The sequence below is a fragment of the Schistocerca americana genome, chromosome 5, assembly GCF_021461395.2.
Source record: "Schistocerca americana isolate TAMUIC-IGC-003095 chromosome 5, iqSchAmer2.1, whole genome shotgun sequence".
Classification (NCBI taxonomy): Eukaryota; Metazoa; Arthropoda; class Insecta; order Orthoptera; family Acrididae; genus Schistocerca; species Schistocerca americana.
The window spans coordinates 658,200,942-658,220,084 of NC_060123.1; the positions used below are offsets into that span (position 1 = coordinate 658,200,942).

At 42.6% G+C, this 19,143-nt stretch overlaps 1 protein-coding gene across 1 annotated transcript in view; it reads left to right on the forward strand.

Annotated features, from left to right (window-relative positions):
• The window catches only part of LOC124616618 (putative phosphatidate phosphatase), a 358,526-nt gene that overhangs the window by 56,010 nt on the left and 283,373 nt on the right, over positions 1–19,143 (forward strand). The window contains exon 2 of the mRNA XM_047144942.1: positions 5,399–5,530. Coding sequence (XP_047000898.1) covers positions 5,416–5,530 — 115 coding nt within the window. The 5' untranslated portion in view covers positions 5,399–5,415. The remainder of the gene's footprint in view (positions 1–5,398; positions 5,531–19,143) is intronic.

Consider the following 19,143-nt stretch of genomic DNA (forward strand, 5'->3'; position numbering starts at 1 on the left):
CGAGGAAGGATTCGAACCTGCGACCGTAGCGGTCGCGCGGTTCCAGACTGTAAGGCCTAGAACCGCTCGGCCACCCAGGCCGGCTCTCTGAATAGCTGAACACTGTTGAGAGACTGTCGTGTTAACCCCGGCCAGAATCAACTCGCTCTGAGTGCATCACTGACAGTGAGACCTTGCTATCAGGGCCCTATTTCCTTATAGAAACGTAGATCGCCAACGGCTATGACGACCGTTTCCACAGACAGAGCTCTGTAACGAAGCGGTAATAATAATCATGTAAATTAGCAGACCGAGGAAACTCGAACATTACCGTTTGTTACTAGATTAACCGACCACACAGGCAGGCTCTTTCGGGAGAATTATATGTTTTTCAATCAGCCTAAGTTAAAAGACTCCTTCCGGCCCACAGCGGACGTGCCTGACCGCTCCACACTGCGGGAGTATGTGAAATGACGCTTCTTTATGGCAAAGTACACTGTATGATCAGAAATACCTGGACACCTATTAGTGAACATTAATATGGGTTTTATTCACTGGTCACACTTTGTGTGACATGATTAACCTTGTTGGGGACACTCCCAATGAGGCATCTGAATGTCTGTGAAGGAATGGCAGTCCATTTTTGTTCAAGAGTCGAGACCAGAGGCGGTAGAGAGGTTGGAAGCTGGGGTCCGGGACAAGTTTAACTCATCCCAAAGGTGTTCCAAAGGTTTAGATCAGGCCTGAGGGAAGCCCAATAAATGTCACAATTGTTATTGTCCACAAAGGCTTGCAACACAGATGCTGCTTTGTGAGAGGGTGCATTGTCATACAGGGATCGTCTTCGACTGTTCCAATACCGTAGGCAGTACACAATACTGTAAAATGTGTTCATATCTCTCTGCATTTAGAGTTTTGTCAGACGCAATGAGGATATGAAATAACACCCTAACCGCGAAAAACATCCTTAAGAGCACCTCCCCACTATTTCATTCTTGGCATTACACATGATGGCATTCGGCAAACCCAAATACTCCCATCGGGTTGCCACTGTGTATAATGTGATTCGTCACTGCAAATTATTCGTTTCCAGACATCGACTGTCCACTGACGCTGCTCTTCACACCGCTTCAAGCTTAACTTAGCACTGACCATCAGAAATGTGTAGTTTACAAGGAAGTGGTCGACCATTGTACTTCATTCTTTTCAAGTTCCTACGCAACTCATTAGGCTAACTTGGCTACAGACAGCCCCTTGGAACTTCACAAACGATTCCTTCCGCTGATTTCATCCAATTTTGTACATCCACCGTCCGCAAAGCTCGACAGTCCCTCCTGGGGCTCTTGGTTTATCTGTCGTTGTTCCTTCACGTTTCTACTTCACAGTCTCACTACCAGCTGTCGACCTGGACAGCTTTAAGAGGGCTGAAATATCCCTGAAGGATCTGTCACTCAGGTGACATCCAATAACTAGTTCATGTTTGAAGTGACAGCTGTCCCTGAACGACTCACTCTGCTGTTACGCTTCTCTACTGACAACAAAATTCTCCCTCGCTGCTTTCATGCTGGCAGGTACAACTCTTGCGACATCTAGTGGCTAATCTGCATTACATAGTGGTGTCCAGACAGTTTTGATCAGATAGCGTATGTATCAAGAAACTGGAAGCTCAATAAAAGAACGACATGTGGAATAATCGGGTCTACTGCCGAATGTTTGTGCCGCTCTGGCACAATATTTCGGCCACGTAACTCGTTGCCTTCTTCAGGTGCTACCTGAGACTGAGACAGCACATGAAGAAGGCAACGAGTTACGTGGCCGAAATATTGTGCCAGAGCGACACAAACATCCGGCAGTAGACCCGATTATTCCACATGTCAAGATCTCGCCGGGAAAGCCTGAAGAGTTGCAATAAAAGAACGCGTTGAGGATCGCGAACGCCCTAGACTGTTAAGAGAGCGTGTAAAATTGGTGGCAGCAGAAGACCAGGAAAAACGAGACCAGATTCTGTATTTTAGGAAGATACGAGTGACAGCCAGAGAGAGTAATATTTATGTAAGTAAAGTCCATGCAGTAATTGAAACGCCGAAGGATCAGTACAATTTCAATAGAGATGATGGTTAAATGGCTCAACCTTCATGTCTGTCCACTTTCATGGAAATAAACATCTAGCTACGGCGAGGGAGGAACATAAAGAGCTACCAGGCGGTACAGCGTCAATAACATTTTTCCAGAAACAAAAGATTTAGAGACAAATGGTTCAAATGGCTCTGAGCACTATGGGACTTAACATCTGTGGTCATCAGTCCCCTAGAACTTAGAACTACTTAAACCTAACTAACCTAAGGACATCACACACATCCATGCCCGAGGCAGGATTCGAACCTGCGACCGTAGCAGTCGCGCGGTTCCGGACTGAGCGCCTTAACCGCGAGACCACCGCGGCTGGCTATTTAAAGACATTAGCTGCCAATAGGCACTGATGTATATCAGTGGGGCAAGTTGAAAATTTATGCCGAACCAGGATTCGAACCCGGGTCTTCTGCTTACTAGGCAGATGCGCTGACCACTTTTTTTCTGATCTCATTTTGTTCGTTGCCTATGTTCACGGCGGACGTCCCATGACACCTGTTAAAGCCTATCCATTTACTCAGGTTTTTTTCTTTTTTTTTTTAATTACAGATGGCGGTTAACTTTCTGACCGAACCCGCTGAGCTCCCGCGCCTGCAACCACTACACCATCCGGACACAGTGGCCACGACCATCGCACGAACTACCCTAGCATGCCCCCATGAAACCCAAATTCTCAGCTTATACTACATACTTCTGATGTACTGTCCCTGCTGATTACCCGCATTAGTCCCGGCATCTCGATGTGGTGCCTCTTCTTTCCGATATGTCAAAAGAACAGACATCACATATAAATAATATTTTTGATTCCGACTCTCTTTCAGTATATGCTTTCAGTACTCACTCAACGACGACAATGCATCAATATCAGGAAGAAGATTTTCACCCAGTAACTCCACTTTTTCGGAAAAGCGCGTGAAAACAGCATTCTATAAGTGATAACGACATTGTGTTTCGGCAGTTTTCAGGCATCTGGGGATACCAGCATAATCCTGATGAGGTCAAAACAATGAGTAGTCAAGAAGTTTAAAGAGGAATGCGCCCTAACAATTCAGAGGAACCGACCATCAAGCAAAAATCTGTAACGTCGAAATAGCATCAGGATTCGACCTTAATAGGGCAAACCGGGTGATCAAAAAGTCAGTATAAATTTGAAAACTGAATAAATCACGGAATAATGTGGATAGAGAGGTACAAACTGACACACATGCTTGGAATGACATGGGGTTTTATTAGAACCAAAAAAATACAAAAGTTCAAAAAATATCCGACAGATGGCGCTTCATCTGATCAGAATAGCAATATATCTGATCAGAATAGCAATAATTATCATAACAAAGTAAGACAAAGCAAAGATGATGTTCTTTACAGGAAATGCTCAATATGTCGACCATCATTCTTCAACCATAGCTGTAGTCGAGGAATAATGTTGTGAACAGCACTGTAAAGCATGTCCGGAGTTCTGGTGAGGCATTGGCGTCGGATGTTGGCTTTCAGCATCCCTAGAGATGTCGGTCGATCACGATACACTTGCGACTTCAGGTAACCCCAAAGACAATAATCGCACGGACTGAGGTCTGGGGACCTGGGAGACCAAGCATGACGGAAGTGGCGGCTGAGCACACGATCAACACCAAACGACGCGAGCAGGAGATCTTTCACGCATCTAGCAATATGGGATGGAGCGCCATCCTGCATAAACATCGTACGTTCCAGCAGGTGTTTGTCAGCCAGGCTGAGGATGATGCGATTCTGTAACATATCGGCGTACCTCTCACCCGTCACGGTAGCAGTTACAAAACCAGAATCACGCATTTCCTCGCAGAAAAAAGGTTGGTGCAAATGGCTCTGAGCACTATGGGACTCAACTGCGGAGGTCATTAGTCCCCTAGAACTTAGAACTAGTTAAACCTAACTAACCTAAGGACATCACAAACATCCGTGCCCGAGGCAGGATTCGAACCTGCGACCGTAGCGGTCTTGCGGTTCCAGACTGCAGCGCCTTTAACCGCACGGCCACTTCGGCCGGCGCAGAAAAAAGGCCCGATAATGGTAGATGTGGCAAATCCAGCCCATACCTTGATTTTCTCGTCGTGCAATGGAGTTTCCACGATAGTTCTAGGATTTTCGGTAGCCCAAATTCTGCAGTTGTGGGCGTTGACAGACCCTCGGAGTGTGAAATAAGCTTCGTCGGTCCACAACACGTTACTCAACCAATCGTGATCTTCCGTCATCTTTTGAAACGCCCACACCGCAATTGCCCTCCGCTTCACTAAATCGCCAGGTAACAGTTCATGATGCCGATGGATTTTGTACGAATAACATCGGAGGGTACGCCTAAGTGCCAACAAACAGTAGTGTATGGAACGGTGCGACGTGCGACTGCACGAGCGCTGACTTCCCCGTGCATAGACGAACCCGCTACAGTCTCCATTTCTTCCTGAACTGTCTCAGCAGCATTACGTCTTGTGCTCGGTCGGCCACTACGGGGTCTATCGTCTAAACAACCCGTGGCTTCGGACTTCGAAATCATTCTCGCCACAGCTGCATTTGTCAACGGACCTTTACCCGTTCGAATCCCCTTCCTATGGCGATAGGATCGTAACGCTGAACTAGCACATTCCCCATTCTGATAATACAGCTTCACTAAAAGCGCCTTTTCAGGTAACGTCAACATGCTGCGTCTGCTGGCGCATCTGATTCTCTCTCACATTACAGCTCCTTTTATACACGATTGTCATGCGCAGTCACTGACATTTAGCTGCCCAGCGCCATCTGTGAGACATTTTGTGAACTTTCTTTTTTTTTTTGTTCTAATAAAACCCCATGTCTTTCCAAGCATGTGTGCCAATTTTTACCACTCTATCTACATTATTCCGTGGTTTATTAAGTTTTCAAATTTATACTGACTTTTTGATCACCCGGTATGTTAGCTGGAAATGGGAGCGGGGTCCCCGTGTCAATAGGCAAAACGAAACAGCGTAAAAAGAACGTACCCTCCAGTCGCTGTTCGCCGGCTTTCAGTTCGCTAGAAGCATCATTCACACAGTTGACGGCCAGTGCGTCCTTTTCTGAAGCACCCGACGGTCAATGGAAAACACCCACCCTAGCGACCGAACGCGGACCACGGCCCCCAACAGCGGCGTTGATCAATGGAGGGCGGGCCCTGTGAAGGGCCAGACTCGAGAATGCGCCGCGCTCTCAGCAGCAGGGCCCGCGGAGCGTGCGGCCGCCTAAACAGCGATCTCGTTAATGGAGAGAGCCCTCGGTGACGTCACGACGCGTGTTCCAGGCTGGGCCGGCCCGCGCATGCGCAGCGAGCCGCCGCAGAAGCAGCCCTGCCCGGCGCCACCCGCAGACGCCATGGCCGTGGTCAGGCTCTCCCTGCTCAGGGTCACCCTCGAGGTCACCGTCATACTGCTAGGTGAGTACCAGCCGCTAGTCAATATACAGCATACATACTTTAAATTGCACGATTACAGGAGAGGCAGCGTACACAAAATTTAAAAGAGAATTTTGGACAACAGAGAAGCAACTGTATCAATATCAACAATTTAGATGGCAAACCAGTAGTAAGCAAACTAGCGGAGGCAGGAAGGCGGAAGGAATAAATTATTCAAAGATTAAAAAAGATACTAGCACAGGGTAGCTGCAGCATCCAAATTGCGCTCGATATTTTTAACGATAATATTTCAGAGCTAGATCAGAAATGTAAGGACTATGGTATGAAGATTAGCATCTCCAAAACGAAAGTAATGTCAGTGGGAAAGAGATATAAACGGATTGAATGCCAAATAGGAGGAACAAAGTTAGAACAGGTGGACGGTTTCAAGTACTTAAGATGCATGTTCTCACAAGATGGCAACATAGTGAGGTGTAGCAAAGCTAATGCAGTGAGCGCTCAGCTACGATCTACTCTCTTCTGCAAGAAGGAAATCAGTATCGAGACTAAGATATCTGTGCACCGTTCAATCTTTCGACCAGCTTTGTTGTATGGGAGCGAAAGTTGGGTGGATTCAGGTTACCTCATCAATAAAGTTGAGGCTACGGATATGAAAGTAGCTAGGATGATTGCAGGTACTAATAGATGGGAACAATGGCAGGAGGGTGTCCACAATGAGGAAATCAGAGAAAAACTGGGAATGAACTCTATAGATGTAGCAGTCAGGGCGAACAGGCTTAGATGGTGGGGTCATGTTACACGCAAGGTAGAAGCAAGGTTACCCAAGAGACTCATGGGTTCAGCAGTAGAGGGTAGGAGGAGTCGGGGTAGACCAAGGAGAAGGTACCTGGATTCGGTTAAGAGTGATTTTGAAGTAATAGGCTTAGCATCAGAAGAGGTACCAATGTTAGCATTGAATAGGGTATCGTGGAGGAATTTTATAAGGGGGACTATGCTCCAGACTGAACGCTGAAAGGCATAATCAGTCTTCAATGATGATGATGATGATTTTTAACGATGTCCTAACTGAAGAATTACATGTCTATCACGCAAATTGAAGATGGGTGAAAGGTCGAAACGCGTATTCATATTAACAAAACCTATTTAAAAAAGTGGATGGTTGGCGTATTTCTTAAACTTATATAATTCACAGCCACGGTGTTGAACAACCAGCAAAATATAGGTTGATTCCTACATAGAATGTTACAGCAACCAGCCACTTTTTTCAATGCTATTTACTTATTTAAACAGCGCCATTACCGGTTTCGAACCCACAGATTCATCTTCAGACGGCTAGTTCACGTTTTGCATTAGATTTCGCCTTTTGTTTCCCCATCTGACGAAATTTCCATGGGGTGGTGATGCCATTGAAGAATCCGTGCCATTATGTACACATACTTGCATGTGATGTAACTCCTTAGTGTGTGAGTCGTGCACTACACTACGTGCATTTTTATACACAAAAAAGTGCACATTGGAAATATGTATCTCCATTGTTTTCAGAAGTATTATTTTCAAAATATATGTGTTTCTCTCTTTGACGCAATTGTATCCAATGATGTTTTGTCCATTTTTATATTTGAAACACATTAAAATTTATTCATGTTTTTTCGCACTGAGTACCACTGGGATCAATATGATCCCAAACAAATTGCTTTGTTTTGTTCTGGAAGATAATGTATATGAAAACAATAGCATTACTGTTACACTCAACTATTGTAGTGTACGTTTTTATGTTAGTTCTCATTAAACTGCTGCTAATATATGCAATGTAAGTTACTGGGGGACTACATAACCCCAGTGATACTCAGTGAGCCAAAGCGTACTGGTAGGAGGAAGGATAATAGGCCATGGTCGCGAAATACTGACACGAATTACAGATGAATGGAAAAACAGGTAGAAGACGATCTTGGAGAAGATCATCGTACGTTCTGCAGGAATATAGGAACACGTGAGGCAATGCTGACCCTACGGCTTTTGGTAGAAGAAAACTTGAAAAAAGCAAACCTACATTTATAATAGCAAGGATAAAATACAGGGAGCGAGAGGTTACTTACAACTCGTAAAAAAACCAGACTGGCGTCTAATAGTCGAAGTGCATGGAAGGGAAGCAGTAGTTGAGAGGAAGGAAGTGTGGGTGGTAGCCTATCCCCGATGTTGTAAGATGGACATCAACCAAAGTAAAAAGGGTACTAGAATGCAGTCCAATTAAATCAGACGATGCTGAGACAATTAGACAAGGAAATGAAGCGCTAAAATATAGTAGACGTGTTTTGTTGTTTGGGCAGCGAAATAACTGATGATGGCCGAGGTAGAAAGGATATGAAATGAAGACTGGCTATAACAAAAAAATCTTTGTGAATAAGAGAACTGTGTTAACATCCATACATATTCTGAAAGTGGATGCTATATATATGTGTATGTATACTGCACAACTCCTACTCAACCACTTACGTTGTACACATATCACTTACTGTCTCGAAAGAATTACTGTGGGGGTAAGAGCGACCTTCCTCTTAAGGGAGTGGGGGGGCTGAAGAAGTACCGTAGCTCATTATGAGCAATTAGGCAGACTATATGCCTCCAGTACTTGAGAATGAGAACACTTAGCGACGTCCAACAAGCTTTTCGCCTAATTTTAAACCTCTCGAAACTTGTTGTCTCTGATGCACCCCACGAAATCATGAAAGGAAAAAAGTTTGTTGCTTACTATATTTTCGCTGTTCATGCAGTAAAATTGCCGCATCAGTAATCGGGTTTTAACCTACTACTTCTTAACTACCAACTCCATTCGCAACACGTTTCGCACACAGTATACACATGTACCACTGTATGTTCCTACAAGATTATATCATTGTCCGACACATACTTCAAGAGATTGGACGCCATAAACATTGGGTGGCATGGAAACGAAACTCCAGGGCGAAATTCGCTAGAGATACATGGAGGTGAAGTATGTGACTAATTTGTGTGAAATATTTTAAATATATGTGACGTCTGTGAATGCTGGCAAGGCCACGAGTAAAGAACTCCTCCTAAAGCCCTGAAGCGATTCCAACCAAACTTGGTACGCATATTACTTACTTCTGGAAAGAATTACTGTGGGGTAAAAAGTAGCGACCTCCTACTGGGGTAGGGATGATAATTCGTTGAGAGAAGGGAGGAGGAGGAGATGGACAGACAGAAAGGGAGAATGAGGAGAGGACACAAATGAGGGGAGGGGGATACAGACTGAGAGAGGAGGAAGGAGATATGGACAGAGAAAGGGAAGAGGAGGAAAGCAACAGAGAGAGGGGAAGGGGCAGGAGATGGACAGAGACGGGAGAGAGATGGACAGAGGAAGTGAGAGGAGGTGATAAACACCGGACGGAGGGAGGAAATGAACAGAGAGATGGGGAGGAGGAAGTGGACAAAGAAAGGTAAGAGGTCAAGATGGACAGATGGAGTGGGGAAGAGAAGACGGACAGAGAAAGGAAATAGGAGGGGATGGACAGAGAAAGGGGGCATTAAGTGAGGGACAGGAAGAGGGGCAGTAGTAGATGGAGTAGAAGAAGATTGCAGTAAATAAATACCTGCGCAGTACCGCGTACTTAGCTAGTGTAACATAAATTTAGATGTTAGAAAGCCTACTCTGAAGGTATTTGTCAAGAGTATAGCCTTGTGCAGAAGTGAAACGTGCCTGAAGTAGGTCAGACATCAAGAGAAGAGAAGTTTCTGTAATGCTGTGTTATAGAAAACCGCTGAATATTATATGGGTAGATCGAGTAGCTGATTAAGAGGTACTGAATCGAATTGGGCAGAAAAGAAATATATCACTCAGTTTGACTAATAGAAGCGATCAGTTGATAGGACATACCGTGATGCATCAAGGAAACGTGAATTTGGTGAGGGAAATGAGAGAGCTAAAAATTGTAGGGGGAGACCAAGGGATGACTTTAGTACTAAGGTTCGAATGGTGTAGGCTGCAGTAGTTATTTTCAGCTGAATATACTTGCACAGGATAGACAAAAGTGGACAGCTGCATCAAAGCAGTTTTTGGACTGAAAACCACAAAAAACACGTCTTGAATGAAGTTTTTCTTGGCATGTCTCTACACGACTTTTTGTTTGCTATTTAGTCTAACGTTTCGACCCTGTTGCAAGCGGCCATCATCTGGATGGTATGCTAACTACAGGTCATGTATAATGTTATTCCATCTTGCTCCTAGTGCCAGTTTGTCAAGTGCGGCGTTGAAACTCGATTTTCGACTGGATGGTGCTATGCGCACAGAAGTTTCACATCAGAGCGTGGAGGCGTCATCCACCTGGTTGTACTGTTTGACAGCAACAAGGCGAACATGGGGAGATCTTACAGAGGTTAATAAATTCCATTTGCTCCATGCGAAACTTGTGTGTATCCTTCTCCCTTTTAACTGTAGACTGGTATCCTGTTTTGTATATGGAGGAGATGCTAGAAACCAGTTGGAGAAAGTGTAGTGACTGTTTATGCAGCTGGTTTTCCACTCCAGGGGTCGCATCTGAGAGTCTTCTGAAAGCAGTTGCATTGGCACAACGCTGCAGAGACTGTATGTATAGATACCACCAGAGTAAATTCTATGTTGGTTCGTGGAAAGATGTGCAGTCTCAGTGATCACGTTAGTGCTTATAAGCGGCTCAACAAGTAGATCGGAGAAAGTCTCCGACCTGCCCGAGAATCGAACCGGAGTCCTTTCGGTTAGCATCAGCCACGTTGACCCCACAGCTACGGAGGTGGAAATAAATCTACGAAGTGATACTATGAGGTTTGAAAAATTTTTCTATAGAAATTTTCTCTCGAATAATTTACTCAAAATCGAATGAGAAATGTTGCGGCTTGGAGACCACGTGTGAAACACGGGACAATGGTTTTTAATTTTGTATGTAAAAATAAAAGTTTACTGAGAAAAAACTACAGCCGCACATGTAGCTGTGCTCCATTTACACAAAACGTTGATTAAATTTACTAAAGACAGAACTCCTTTAGCATCCGAAGAGGTGTGCTCCATTTACACAAAACGTTAATTAAATTTACTAAAGACAGAACTCCTTTAGCATCCGAAGAGGACATGATGCTACCTTACTTCTTTTGGTGTCGAGTCACTTGCTTGCGACGCCACTGCCAAGTACTTGCTACGCCATGTGTCACATCACTTCTCACACCATATCAGAGAGCATTCTGCCTAGCACTTAAAATGAAATTAACTTACTCATTTAAACACGTACACGCGCACGTGTGAGTGGTACCACCACGCCCCTCTTCCCCTCCCCCCCCCTCCTGCCCCCCCCCCCCCACACACACACACTGTAAGTTGGGTACCGATGTTCTGCTACATCTAATCACATTGTTCCCCTCTACAGTTATGTGTTATTTGCACATGCTGGATTTGCATCAGGGAACAAATGGTGTGATGAATTGATCCGCCTGTGTTGCAAGACGTTACATAGAGATTATCTGAATGTTGCTGAATAATGACTTATATGTCGAAATTGCCCAATAGCTAATAAATACGATAACTGTACAACTCCTAGGGGACAACATTTTCATTTGAGAAATATTTTAAAGGCGGAGCACAACATCGAAGTTGCGAAGATGGAGCTGGAAAGCGTCCGCAGCCTTTTCAAAGGGGGGCTGTTCCTTTGAAAGGGCTATGTCGATTCCCTTCCGCGTCTTTAAACACAGTCGAACTTGTGCTGCGTTTCTAATGACTTCGAAATCAAGGGGTCGTGAAACCGTAATTTTTCATCCTTCGTTTGCAAAGGAAGTGTTCCAGTATTCCTTTTGGGGAAACCAGGGGAAACGTACACATACACATCTGATAGTTCTGACAAAGGCTTGAACCCTCCCGTTCTCTAATCAGAGTCCAGTGCCCTAAGCACTGCACTATTCCTTTCGCTAGAAAACAAAAGCCGCGGTGCCTTTTCTTGCCATGAGAGCCCGAGGAGATATTCAGCTGCCTAAGTGGAAAGTTTCGTCGCAAACATGGCACTTTCGAGATTCCTGACTGACTTTCATTCGTGACGTGTAATTGGTTACGTTTATACGACGTGTGCATCGAGAGTGCGTGTCGTGTTTCTATCACAGATGAGGAGGAGAGAGGGGTGAGACCAGGTGCTACCAAAGAGCCTGCTCTTCTTGAAAACACTAACCGCAGTGGCAGGGTGCACTTTTATTCGGTAGGACGCTAGTTCAAGTCCTCGTCCATCCATCTACATCTACAACTACGTAAATACTCCGCAAGCTACCGCATGGTATGGGGCGGAGAGGGCTCTGTACCACTCCTTGACGTTTCCTTTCCTGTTCCACTCGCAAATAGAGCGAGGGCAAAACAACTGTCTATATACCTTCCTACGAGCGCTAACCTCTCTAATCTTATCCTCGTGGTCCTTACCCGAAATCTACGTTGGCGTCAGTAGACCCGTTCTGCATTCAGCCTCAAATGCCGGTTCTCTAAATTTTCTCAGTATTACCGTTCGAAAAGGAAGTTGTCTTCCCTCCAGTGATTCCCAACCGAGCGCACGAAGCGTCTCCGTAACACTTGCGTGTTGTTCGAAACTACCGGCAACAAATCCAGCACCCAACCTCTGCTCACTTCACTGTCTTCCTTTAAACTGGCCTGATGTGGAACCCGAACACTCGAACAGTACTCAACAATGTGTGTCGCACTGGTATCCTATATACGGTCTCCTTTACAACAGAACCACACTTTCCTACAAATTCTACCAATAAACCGAAGTCAACCATTCGCCTTTCTACTACGGCCCTTAAATGTTCATTCCATTTCCTTGAATGCTCATTCCGTTTCATATCGATCTGCAGCATTACGTCTAGATATTTAATCGATGTGTCTTTGTTAAGCAGCAACATTATTAATTATGTACTAGAATTTATCTGCATTACCTTACATTTTCCTCCATTTAGAGCTAGCTGCCATTCATTAGACGAACTAGAAATTGTGTGTAAGTCACCTTGTATCCTCCTACAGTCACTCAGCTTCGACATATTCCAATGCACCACAGCATCATCGGAGAACAGCCGCAGCCTGCTCTTTACCCTGCCGGCCAGATCATATATATATATATATATATATATATATATATATATATAGAGAGAGAGAGAGAGAGAGAGAGAGAGAACAGCAGTGGTCCTATCACACTTCTGTGAGGCGCTCCTCACGGAACTCTTGTCCTGGTGAACACTCGCCGTCGAGGACAACATACTGGGTTCTGTTACTTGAGAAGTCTCTGAGCTACTCACATATCTCGGAACCTATTCCGTATGCTTGTACCTTGGTTAAAAGTAGGCAGTGTGGAACCATTCGTATGCTTTACGGAAATCTAGGAAAATTGAATCTGCCTCTCCATCCATAGTTCGCAGTATATCACGTGAAAAATGGAGACGCTGAGTTTCGCACGGGCGATGCTTTCTAAAACTGTGCTGATTCATGGATATAAACTCCTCTCTTTCGCTGGCCGGAGTGGCCGAGCGGTTCTAGGCGCTACAGTCTGGAGCCGCGCGACCGCTACGGTCGCAGGTTCGAATCCTGCCTCGGGCATGGATGTGTGTCACGTCCCTAGGTTAGTTAGGTTTAAGTAGTTCTAAGTTCTAGAGGGCTGATGACCTTAGCAGTTAAGTCCCAGAGCAATTTGAACCATTGAAACGTCCCCTTACAACAATTATATATGACTGTGCTTAAACTGACACACAATATTTTTAGCGCAACGGAATCTGACTTTCAATAATCCCCACAAAAGAATGGCCCTCACTAACATTAACCTATACCTTTCACAAATCACTTACCTCACAAAAATCTTCGTTACTCGAACTACTCCAATTCAGCGAGCGCCACTACTGCCAGCTAAATAAAAGATTCAAACTACAGAAGGCACTAACCACTGATAGGCATAGTTAGCAAATGAAAGATTTTAATAGAGAACAAACAATGTATTTACCTTAATAGTCATAATATATATAGCAGTTCATGACATCCAGTCTTACAAATTTCAAAACTCCGCCATTTCGCTCCCAACATCCACCACTGCTGGCGGCTCACCTCCAACTGCGCAACGCTACACGCTGTTTAACATCCAGCTGCCCAACACTACAATGGCAGACAACAATGCAAACTAGCCACAGACTGCACACAGCACAGCCAGTGATTTTCATACAGAGCGCTACGTGGCGTTACCAATATAAAAACCTGAACAGCCTACTTACATAGCCCCCATGCTCCCCACAAAAAATTTTACAAATTGTTTTAGGCAGTGGCCAATACAGATTTGAAGAAATTTTTCATAATTACAATAACAAAGATATCAAATGCACACACTTACTGATGCAATGTTGGTCAAAAGATAAAATTTTCTCACAGTCCATAAAGACAGTCCTGATTATTGATCACAGTAAAATTGCAGGTTTTTTTTCGTTTTTTTTTTCGAGCCTGAGCAGTAAAAGAAAATTCACACAGAAGTAGTGGATTTCTATGCAGTCTTGAAGAAGTAGTGTTGTCCTTCCAACGGAAAGACAGTGCTGACTCTCGACATGCAGACAGGTAATGGGCCACAACAGAGCAAACCCACCGCAGAGTCAGTCGAAGTTTTGAAGAATATTGGTAGGTAGGTCATCACAGAGTAGACCCACTGTAGCCCTGGTAGAGATTATGGTATTGGTGGGCGATCAAAGATGCAGACCCACTATAGTCCTTGCAGAGATAGTGGTATTGGTGGGCCATCAAAGATGCAGACTCACTGTAGTCCTTGTAGAGACGGCCAGCAGCCATCTGTTGCAACTGTGCAGGTGCACAATCACCATCGAAGAGTCTTGCGGACTATATAGCAAGTCCATAAACCACCACTTGTGAACTCACAAAGTTTTTGGAATTGTCCTTAGAACCAGCAATGCTGTTATCCAGTCCCTTGCTGAATTATTAACACACGTGCAAACACTAATAGTCTCTACTTCTCACATATTGTCCATATACTATGACCAACATAAACGTGTGCAGTGAAATGTAACTTACAAGTTACTTAATATGATGAACTGGTGTCAATTACAATTTTATAACATAAGAATACAATAACAAAGGTACAAAATACATCATTAAAGAACATAACAATACAGATAACATTTGTGGTGATGCAGGCTTTACAGAAGAATCGAAATAACTATACATCAGTGTTACAGGAATTATGACATAAGTAAATACATAAAAGATCAGAATAACTTTTGAAACATCAACTTCACACGTGAGCATTAAAACGAAACAGAATAAATAATGTCTAAACATCTTTACAAAGTAAATAACGTAGTATTTGAAAAATTCTACAACATAAATCTTATTAGCTAAACACTTAAAGACAGGAAAAAGACAAATACACAAGGGTACATAAACACATAGCGGAATAATACAAAAGGAAAGACAGGGTTCGTTTTCAGTGTGACATTTGGCACTGCAGTCCAACCCAAAACTTCGTTCTGTATAAGGGGAAACCTTATTTCAACATTTGTTTCTACCAAAAAAAATCCTATCCAAGCATGCTTTCTGTATTCTGTTCACATCCTCTTTCAAAATTCTTTTTTGGCCAAACCATTTTCTTATAGCTTCCCAATGCATTTCTTCCAATTCATCACAACTCGTTCTCACATATAGCCTACCCCATCTTAAGCTAACTTAAGTCTACTGAGCTCAGATGCTAAACTAAGGCACGAGGCAATGCAGCAGCACAAAACAATTAACACAAACAGCAATGACAAAAAAATGGAAATTGGCAAAGCAAGCTACAGTAAATCTAAATTACCAAGCAAATGCAACATTACAACTAATATGAGCCAATGTGCAGCAACAAGAAAAATAAATCAGTAGTAAAACTAGCTTAACAGAGTAATACAAAGTGAAATTTAGTAGCACTATACCTGGCAAACAGCAGCAGCAAATGCAATAACTTATATCTAAACATGACAAAGCTCAAGCAGAAAAAATATTACAGTAAAAATGGCCATGTTTAATACCTATGTCACATCTTAACACTAGAGTGATGCATCACGAGAACTTACTCTAGCAGACAAGTTACCAAATCGTAAAAAAATTATTTATGCAGTTCCTGTGAAGGGAAATGATTATTTGTGATATCTTTTCTAAGAAAGTACATCATAAAGGTATTCTTTACTGGGTCTGTAGACAGAAAATAGTGATATTAGTACATCTATTAAATTTTATTTTAACCAATGCTGCAGTGCAGCTAGAAAGTAGATATTAAACAAAATTAGCAATCTCTCAACTAGAAGGACAATAGATGTAAAATGTTTCTCATCATTTCATTAGGCATTTTAGTAAATATCATAAATTAAGAGCTCCACAGTGTAATCATATGTTTTCAAGTTTGAGCGTGTCATATTTGCGATGTTTTCTACAAAGGAATGTCAATAGCGAGGATAATAGCCTCCTTTTTTCTCCACCTAATGGCTTTCTTTTTTCAGAGGACTATCTCTCAGCTGGGCACCCAAAACGCATTACATCAAGGTCACTTACCTTTCTTAACGAAATATTTATGGCATCAGTTTCCACTACAGTGACAGTCTCATATAAAAATTTCACAGGTCGAGAATTTGTGTTACAAATGTGTAGAAACAAAATACTATCAATATAACAGAGTCCAAAAAATTTTCGGCGGCATTGTGATACATTCACGCATGAACACACATTTCATAACTCTTTAAAGTACGATTCTCAGCATATTGATCATAAACGTACCTCAACAGCATAATACACATTGTCATCGCAATAATAACATCATAACAGATCAATCACATCACAGAATTGTCACAGCTTCTTTCAATAATTTCAAGACCTTCAATAAAGTCATCTACCTCAAACGTACTTCGAAAATCATGATCCCTTACCAAATACATCATTCTAAGCTCTCATATTATGACAATGGTTCCGAAAAAATATGAACAGTTCACAAAGTACAGACAAAGTACAATTTCATAAGTGTGAAATTATCCAACTGTGTAATTGCGTAAACATGTGTCACTGACATAAAAAAAAATTTTAGTTTCTCTGTTAAATAATCAGATAGCTGTGTAATTCTGTGTTGGAGAAATATGGTACCGATGTGTAAAGTTGTATAAGCAAATACCATATTAGCTAGGGCTCCTTGTGCTTGCCACACACATGTTACACAAAGTAAGTGTGCACCCCCCTGAGGATTAATGTAATTATACCCTCAGGTGTTACAGATTACAGCAATGGAATGAAATGTATCACGGAAAACTTTCTTTGTAATTCAAAAATCTTGAAAAATAAATGGTTTAAGTACAAAATTAATCACTCAAATGCGTGTCCTGTAGCGCTAAATGTGCGTCTTGCTGTAAGATAATTCTGTGGAAGTGTCGTAGTTATCGTCCTCTGTAAGCAAAGTTCTGCTGAAGTCAATTTACTTACCTCATCATAAACGAAAGTGAAATGCTTGCGTATAGATATCGTAGTTATTATGTACCTTACCGTGATTAAGAAAGTACTATAATGTAACGTATTGTTGTGCTACGAAAAAGGCTGTCTCATTGTAGCTATACCACAAAAGTTACTACTAAAACATGTTTTACTTTACAGAAGAATTCAGAAAAACTGTGCAGATATAAAACAGAAACACCGCAAAAGCAACAATGTAAATTGTGTCACACATTAGTAGCGTCATGGTATAATCGTGTAGCTGTCATAGAAACCAAATACTAAGTCATCTTTAATCCCACAAAAACTACTACAAATAAGGAATGTCTTTTCACGTAAACCAAAATGTTGCGTTAAAATCTCATTAGCAGTCTATGTTCTAAGTATGTAAGCCTTATAGTCGTTACGTAATCGTGCAACTAACAAGCAAGAATGTACACACACAATAACACTGTGTCCTCTGTTCACTATCACAATGCAATGGTAATTTCTGTTAAAATAAGTTCTCTTGGTTCTTGACTGGATATTTAACTTCAAACATTGTTGCATGTTAACAGATTCTAAGTCTGACAATCCATACTAGAAATGTGAAGTGAAAAGTTTTATGGCAAAGACAAAGTTAAAAAGGAGATTATCTTTCAATAAACGGTTTTACATGTGAAATGTGGTGTAAACCTTTACTCTTCCTAGTACGCGGAGTTTCAGCTTCAGTGGAATTATCATGTGGTATATGGTACATCGGTAAAGAATGCTAAAATTTTTCTCAAGGTTAGTGGCTATGTAATTTTTCCCTGAGCCAGTCGGCGCACGTGGCTGCCTAAGATGCGAGTCATTGTCTGTCTCTCTGTTGACGTGTGTCGTTATTGGGATTCTACAAATTCACCTTGTAGAGAGTGCCCTGCTCTGTTTGAATCCCGCCAGTTGTGATGGAATTCAGGTCTGTCGTTTTGTCGGTAGTTTACATAGTTTTTTGTTTGTCGGTCATATGGTGGAGAATTTCTCCCGGAATCGTAACTGCGCGCTGAATTGTTGCGTCTGAAGTTGTTCTGTCTCCCTTGATAATAATTGTTTTTGTTCCCATATTGTCTGTTTCTATGGTAATCTCTGTCATATTCATTACTACGGAAATGCGATCTTTCTCTGTAACTATTATTACTCTGCCAGCGGTTGTCATATGGGTGGTGTCTGTTTTGGTCACGATTTGCGTTGTAAGAATAGACTTGTCGTATCCCGTTATTGTTTCTGTCGTCACGGAATTGTGGCGGATGTGACCTGTAGAGATTTTTTTCCTGTTTTCGCATCCCGCGATTGGCAGTGTCAATTTCTAATTCTTGTAAGTGTCCCTGAAAAGCTTCAATGTCGTCTTTGCAACGTCCTGCCAAAATAATATTTCTTAAATGTTCAGGCAATTTCATTAAGCAAGTGCAGATGAGTTCTGAAGGGCTGTATGGGTTTGAAAGATATTGATTCTTGTGCAACAACAGCCTACCTACACCATCCTCTCTTTCGAGGAAATTTATTGTATTCGAACTGAGAGTATTTGCAGCGAACTAATGTAAACGATATTGGTCTGTAATTTTGTGGGGCCGTTCTTTTATCCTTCTTATATATATAGGAGCCACCTGCACTTTTTTTCCAGTAGTTTGGGACTTTGCGCTGGGCGAGAGATGCGCGATAAAAGCAAGCTAAGTAAGGGGCCATTGCTGTAGAGTATTGTTTGTTAAACCGAATTGGGATTCCATCAGGACCTGGTGACTTGACTGCTTTCAACTCTTTCAGTTGCTTCTCTACACCAGGGATGCTCATTACTATGTTCTCCTTATGGAAGTCAGTGCGACGGTCAAACGACAGTGTGTTTGTACGATTCTTGTGCGTGATTTATTTCGAAATGCAAAATTTGGCACTTCGGAATTGCTCTTTCTGTCAGACAATTGATGAATGGGTGCCTTGACAGAAGCCTTAGATCCACTAGATCCATGTCCTCTCTCCTTTGCTTAAAACACTTACGGCAAATGCAAGAGCGGTTCCTATGAAAACGACATGGACTTTTTCTTTCCTTATGGTTCCCTAATCCGAGCTTGTACTTCAATAACCTCGATGTTGACAGGACAAACTCTAATCTCCAAATGGC